The sequence below is a fragment of the Procambarus clarkii genome, chromosome 71 (genome assembly GCF_040958095.1).
Source record: "Procambarus clarkii isolate CNS0578487 chromosome 71, FALCON_Pclarkii_2.0, whole genome shotgun sequence".
NCBI lineage: Eukaryota > Metazoa > Arthropoda > Malacostraca > Decapoda > Cambaridae > Procambarus > Procambarus clarkii.
This window is the reverse complement of record NC_091220.1, coordinates 20,230,249-20,237,534: the sequence shown is the minus strand read 5'-3', so window position 1 is coordinate 20,237,534 and position 7,286 is coordinate 20,230,249. Positions and strand designations below refer to the sequence as shown.

Genomic DNA, 7,286 nt, shown 5'->3' with positions numbered 1-7,286 from the left:
GCAACAACAAGATAGGTTAGGAGACGAGTCTCCTGTAACCACCTATCAGTTACTTTATGCTCCTTGCAGCCCTCCCCTGCAATAGCAGTTGTAAATGCAATCAAACCAGTAGTCTACAATGACATTACAATGACTAATGGCGTTACTGGTAACTCCAGCAACCCTCCTTAATTAAATTCTTACGTTAACACCTCGTCCCTCGGACGATCAACAATCAATGACTAATTCATTATGTTAACACAATATCACCAGCCTTTACTTATCACCACCACGCCTTTTTTCACCATAGCCGATGTCACCTTCAGTGACGTCATCGTTAATTATCAGCTGTTGGTCACACATCACCATCGCATCTGCTTTACAGCTGTTCTTGTATGTCCTTAAATTCATTCCTGCCTTTGAATCCCTCGCCATCACTGGTGCCTCGCCATTGTCACCCCTAACAATCACCTGTCAGGCGGGTCCCACAACTGGACAAGTGACCATACCGAGCAATAAACATGTTTAGTCCCGAGTTAAAATCAACGACAGCACATTTACTAGGATTGAATATGGGGTTGTATTTAGCACCATAGTTACTGTATTTAGTTAACTTGCCCCATACAAGTAATTGTTTTTAACACATATTCGTGTGGTAGTGACAAACAAATTCATGTCATGTCTTGAAGTCAACATCATTTGGGCTGACAATGTTATGTTGTAGATGATTGTTACAACATGTTCATAGCTCGGGAGGACGCCATACAATAATGACACCTTTGTATTGCACAAAATGTGTCTGGTGGAGAAAGGAATGGATGAGCAAGAGAGCTAGTTGTCTGTGAGGTAAGAGAGCCTCACAGACTTAGGGAAGCCATACTCTTCGTATTAGAGATTTTATATATGGTATATTGTTCACCTATGAGTTCTCTATCATATCAATCTATGTTTTATAAATCAAAATTGTTATTGTTTTTATCATATTATTTACATTCTTGGTGGGTTAAAAAAAAAGAGTAATATTTTTTTATTTTTTGCAAGTCTTGACAAATCAATTGAGAAGACAAAGTTTTATGTTATAAAAATAATTATAATAATGGTAAAACCCACTCGAGCATACAGGGAGCCAGGCTTATCGAGGAGGCCTGGTCAGAGACCGGGCCTAGGGGACCTTGACCCCCGGAATCAACGCAAGGTAAGGGGATAAAACCTTCCAAAATAAATGAGTAGAAAGTATAAGCGCACCAAACCAGCAACTCTTGAAGGAAATTAGTAACCTTGAGGGAAAACAAGGCAATTATTGTCGCCAGTTAACCCCCCCCCCCCCCCCGTGATGCACCTGACCGCCACCAGATGGCTCTCCAGCCCACCAGGGTCTCCACCAGCCAGCCAGCCAGACTGCTCATTCACTTGTCTGGTTCTGCCTGTGACACACGTCTCTGCTGCCCGCCGTCTGCTTCTTCACACTCTCAGAAATGTGGTATCTGCTCTCACGTGAATGTTTCGTTTCCCGCGGGCACATAATTGATTTTTGTTCCATTTCTTTCTTCACATTTGTTTTATGTCGCCTGCCTCGGTGTTCATTGTTTACAATCCCTCCAACTGCGTGTAAGGGTAATCTTCCATAGTTCTCCTAACCCCATCAACTATTCTAGTTTTCTCCCAGTTTTTCCTTTAATTTCTACCCAAGTTCGCGTCCCACTACGAGGCCAGTTAATGAGTGATACATTTGTAGTTGGTAAGACACTCGCCTGGTGGTTCGCGAACCCTTTGTCCTGGGTTCATATCCTGGCCGGGGAGGATTTACTGGGCGTCAATCATTAGCGTAGCTAGGGAAGGGGAGGTAGAAATAGCCTAAGCTACTCTATCCCTTTGAGATGCATTTCTTGTCTCAATAAACATACTTGAACGTGAATTAACGTAGCCTGTGTTTACCTACAGTAAAAATTGAGTACCTGGTTGTTAAACGATTTAGCGGGTCGTATTCCGGGAAACATTGGATTAAGGACTTGCCCGAAACGCTATGCGTGCTAGTGGCTGTACAAGAATGTAAGAACTTTTGTATGTTTCATAAAAAAAATTAGGCTCATGGGTGTAACGATCGTTACTACGGCGACAACTTCAGTATAGTAACTTAATGTACTTTCAATACAGCTTGTGTACAGCAGTTGATGGTAGAATAGTATGACGGCGCTATGGCAAGTTGACTTGTAAAATGGAGATGGCGATAAGTTTAGATTTGGTTAAAAATCTGGGTAAAAACTTTTTTGGAAACTGTTGTTTATATGTGGAACAGAGTACTGGATAACGTGGTAGTCGGTGGATCACTAGATTGTTTCAAGCGTAGGTTAGATGTGAATATAAATAGGTGGCGCGTTTGGGCGGGTAACTTTCTTCTTGTGCGTTTCAGGCTAAAGTTACGTTGTGGGACTAAAACCAACCAGGCTCCTGCGGCCGGCAATTAGGGACCCATTCCCCCCCTCTCTCCCTGAGTCTTGATAGGGATGGAAGATTGGGCTCTGACCAAACTTGATCTTCGGTTATCTCCTATAATCTCTCCCCACTTTCTCGTAGTAGTCCCACACCTCCAGTGCAGCCTGTCCTCCTAAGACCCAAAAGTGATTCCATGCACCCGCCAAACCCCCTGTTTATGAATGAAAAACGGTTTACACACGACTCCCAACTGGTGTTCGAACATTTACGGAACAAGTGCTTCACTAGAGAATTCGAACCACAACGCTGTAAATGCTTCGACCACGTACTACAAATAATCGCCAACAGAACCTCAACACCCAACCTATGCCTATATATACACAATATGCTAATGTATTATAATTTATATTTGAGAAAATTCCCGTTTTGAATTCTTGTCTTGCTTCAAGTAATTTGCGGTTACTTGTCCCTCGATAGAATTCTTGGTGAATGGGGTACTTTCGATATTGTTCGGCTTATGCGTTTCTGTTCTTATATTAGCATCCTTAGTGATATTTAGGGCTATTCCACACATTTGGTGCTACACAGCCTTCCCGGCTTCATACCTTCATTTCTTAATTACAATGCTGGGTTTCCAATCGCATTGGCATTACCTTAAACGAACGTTCGGATATGGCCACTAAGGAAGCAATCCACGCTTTTCCCAGTTTCCTAAAACTGCATGTCCTAATTCAGATTTCTTCTCAATCATTCATTCCTCAGTCCACGACCATTGGCAGGATCATAAGCATGACGTGACAGGTAACAAACTCTGCCTTCTTAAAGGTAACTTTTTCCTTTGGCACTCGTTGCTGTAATAGGCGGTGGAAAAATAATAAAGGTCACTTAATGACCTTAATAACGCGGAACGGCGTTCCGTGAGCGCTTTGTCATGGGTTCGTATCCTGGCCGGGGAGGATTTACTGGGTGCAAATCCTCAACTGTAGCCTCTGTTTAACTCGACAGTAAAATGTGTACTTGGTTGTAACAACGATTCTTCGCGGCGGGGATCGTATTCCAGGGACCTGCCCGAAACGCTAAGCGTACTAGTGGCTGTACAAGAATGTAACAACTCTTGTATATATATCTCATCTCGATGACCTTTGTGACCTTTATTATGTCCTTTAACGCAGCTTTGCTCCTTATTGTCCGAACTGTGTTCTATTCTTAGCCATGCACCTCCTTGTGAAATGTTCAGACTTTAGAGACTAAAGCATGTTTTGCTTTTCTAATGTCCCTTAAGGTCATTTCACTCTAGCCTCCTGGGGAATCTGATGCCTTTTAATATAGCTCGCCTTGTTCCTTTCTCGTATTGATATTCTCGGTGATGCTTGGCGCCTTTTGACTATCCAACACCACTGATGGTGGTATATATTTTCCCCACCATGACTCCTTATAATTACTTTAAAATGTTTTTGTAAACATTGTAAGAAGCCTAATTCTGGTATCCAGTGGTACAACCTGTCACATATTACCCCAGCCATTTGGGTCTTTGTTAAAGTCCTCATAACAATGTTTCACGCCTTGAGGGTTTTGGTCCAAGTTCAGTAAATCTTTTTTTTCTGACCTGGATCTGAATAAGAGCAATACTGAGATATTATGTTATTGATACTGGTGCTTTAGGGAAGTAACTAACCAATTTATTTTCCATTGGACAGCGACATGCCTGAGAATTGCGCAATTTGTAAAAACAAATTCGATGAACTTCTACGGAGGCCGCGTAATCTGCCTTGTGGCCATACAATCTGCTCACAGTGTGCTAAAGATTCTGTACAGAAGGGTCTGTTCATTTGCCAGAGATGTCGTGTTGAGGGCAGTGTCTTAGCTGATGCTCAATTGCCAGTTAAATGCAGAACGGAGGCCTTTATCAGGAAACACAAAGGTTTTAGGCCGACGTCAGTGGCACCAGACTCTATTAAACCTCAAGACTACTCAATAAAACTCGGCATTAACTTACCGTCGCTGATAGAGCCGCCCAAGGTCAGATTGAACAGGCTCATATATCGTTGTGACCGATTCTGTTCATATTTGGACGACCATCGGGTACAGCTGAGGATCTCTAAGAATAAACACGACGATCTTAAGGACGGACTCCCCAGTCAGTTGGAAGAGAACAACGCGGCGATCAGACTGCTGGAGCTGGAACTTGCGAGTGTGGCAGACTTGGCAACAGTAGGCCAGGAAATAAAGCGGCAGCTAGAAGAGTTGTTGGTGCGCCTCAACGCGGTAGAAGCTGCACAAGAGGTATACGTGATCAACGACGTTGATGTATGTCGTAGGAAGCTAGACAATTGGGAGAGGCAGTGCAAGGTACTACTCCCAAAGTGTTACACTCGCCCCACCGCACTTAAGGTATGTTGCTTATCAGTCCTGGGGCTGACCCGCCTCACTGAGGCGAGGACTGCTAACGCCGTCCTTACTAAAGTTTTCTTTATAAAGTGTTAGGCTTATAGCATATCGGTAAGATTCGGTACTTATTTAAAATTGTAATGTCTGCCATCACTCTGGTACCCCGTACTTCAGGAGGACCTTAAGTGATGGATAAATATTAAATTTGTCAAGTTTTCAAATTCTATTAATTCAATTATTTGTTGCCAATATATAGGATAGTTGAAAAGTCTGTTTAAAATCTTTAAGGGGTAATGAAGTTAGTAGTATAGTTAGGTTCCGTTCTAGACTCCCAGTATGAAATTCAGTTTGAATCACAAGAGGGGACAAGTAGTCTAGTGTCTATTTTCTATTGCCTTCACCTAACGTTAAAAACAGTTAGGCAACTGTTGAGGCAAGGTTCTGGGGAGGGTCGGTAGTGACAATTTTTTTTATTTCGGGGGGGAGGGGGGGGGGGGGGGGGGGGGGAGGGGAAAGGTTCTAGATAAGTGTGAAGTTTTGCCAACGATTTTTTTTAAATGGCATTGTTTACAAGAGCCATGAGGAAGCTGCTGTTAACCCCGTGTAGCCGCGGAACTTATAAATCTTGCGTGGTACTCCCACACATCATATGATGTGGTGTGCAGTTTAAGGGTTAAATTTTAACAGGTAAATACCAATTTATATCTTGGTTTACCTTGTTGATTTTCCAGATATTAGGTATTTATATTGCATTGCCGATAAGCATAACTTTGCACTACTCGACATTGGTATTGACAGATGCTGGAGATGATGAGGGCTTCCATGAAAATGACCTCAGAGAAGAACGCCGCGGTGGCCCCCGTCGACCTGGAAGGCTCTGCGGTGGCCCCCGTCGACCTGGAAGGCTCTGCGGTGGCCCCCGTCGACCTGGAAGGCTCTGCGGTGGCCCCCGTCGACCTGGAAGGCTCTGCGGTGGCCCCCGTCGACCTGGAAGGCTCTGCGGTGGCCCCCGTCGACCTGGAAGGCTCTGCGGTGGCCCCCGTCGACCTGGAAGGCTCTGCGGTGGCCCCCGTCGACCTGGAAGGCTCTGCGGTGGCCCCCGTCGACCTGGAAGGCTCTGCGGTGGCCCCCGTCGACCTGGAAGGCTCTGCGGTGGCCCCCGTCGACCTGGAAGGCTCTGCGGTGGCCCCCGTCGACCTGGAAGGCTCTGCGGTGGCCCCCGTCGACCTGGAAGGCTCTGCGGTGGCCCCCGTCGACCTGGAAGGCTCTGCGGTGGCCCCCGTCGACCTGGAAGGCTCTGCGGTGGCCCCCGTCGACCTGGAAGGCTCTGCGGTGGCCCCCGTCGACCTGGAAGGCTCTGCGGTGGCCCCCGTCGACCTGGAAGGCTCTGCGGTGGCCCCCGTCGACCTGGAAGGCTCTGCGGTGGCCCCCGTCGACCTGGAAGGCTCTGCGGTGGCCCCCGTCGACCTGGAAGGCTCTGCGGTGGCCCCCGTCGACCTGGAAGGCTCTGCGGTGGCCCCCGTCGACCTGGAAGGCTCTGCGGTGGCCCCCGTCGACCTGGAAGGCTCTGCGGTGGCCCCCGTCGACCTGGAAGGCTCTGCGGTGGCCCCCGTCGACCTGGAAGGCTCTGCCTCCAGTATGGTGCTAATGTTCAGAAAATTATCGAAAAGTTCTGAAGCGCTGTTAAAGTGTGAGCTATAATTACTCTTCAGCCACGCAACTTTAACTATTTTTCTGTATTTTTAGTTTTTCAGTCGGTTGACTATATTGTTAAAATGTTGTGGAATTGTTAGGCAGTAATTGAGTATTTTTTCTGGTAAGCTTCTTTAAGAGGCTCCGAGCCATCCTCCATAGCACCTTTGCTACCACACTAGGTTCTAAAGATCAAACACCTGTAAGACCAAAGCCAGTCTGATCTCCCCAATAAACACAGCGAAGTGAAATTCGTGAGCACAACAGTACCAACGGAAAATCATATAAAAAAAAGTAACTGGACAACGTTTAGTCACAAAAAATTATGAACAAGAGCGTTGTTTAGGTCCAAATGGGAGTTAGCATTACTAGCTCGCCACCAGATGGGAACCCTGGCGACCCAAGCCACCACAGTTATTAACCCACTGTGACGTAAACAGTCTGTCGTGACACATCAACATAGATGTTGTATTCTGTCAAATATTCAAACTCCTGCAGGGAACTCCAAATTGTGATACTTCTTTCTTCCATAGGTCTGGGTTAGTTCTATTGCATCCATATTAGTGTATTGTAACTATATTTAGGAAAGTGTTAGCAAGTCGATAGGATTAGCCTAGGGATAAGCGTGTGGTAACAGCACTTAGTGCTACCTGTCACCATCTCTTACACTATTAACAAAATATCACCAGTGTTTACTGTCTTATCACCACCACGCCTTTTTTTTTACACAATAGCCGATGTCACCTTCAGTGACGTCATCGTTAATTATTAGCTGTTGGTCACACATCACCATC

The 7,286-nt window shown here is 45.7% G+C and overlaps 1 protein-coding gene across 1 annotated transcript; it reads left to right on the top strand.

Annotated features, from left to right (window-relative positions):
* The first annotated feature begins 1,315 nt into the window (after positions 1 to 1,315).
* On the top strand, positions 1,316 to 6,501 carry LOC123745679 (uncharacterized). Its single transcript, XM_045726497.2, has 3 exons — positions 1,316 to 1,459; positions 4,110 to 4,803; positions 5,599 to 6,501. Exons 1-3 carry the CDS (start codon positions 1,455 to 1,457, stop codon positions 6,499 to 6,501), a joined length of 1,602 nt encoding a protein of 533 aa, XP_045582453.2. The 5' UTR covers positions 1,316 to 1,454.
* Positions 6,502 to 7,286: the final 785 nt, after the last annotated feature.

What these genes read in the sequence shown, in the direction of transcription:
- LOC123745679 (XM_045726497.2), top strand. An exon ending in CTCGCCCCACCGCACTTAAG is followed by an intron (nt 4,804 to 5,598) that starts GTATGTTGCTTA and finishes TGGTATTGACAG; the next exon opens with ATGCTGGAGATGATGAGGGC.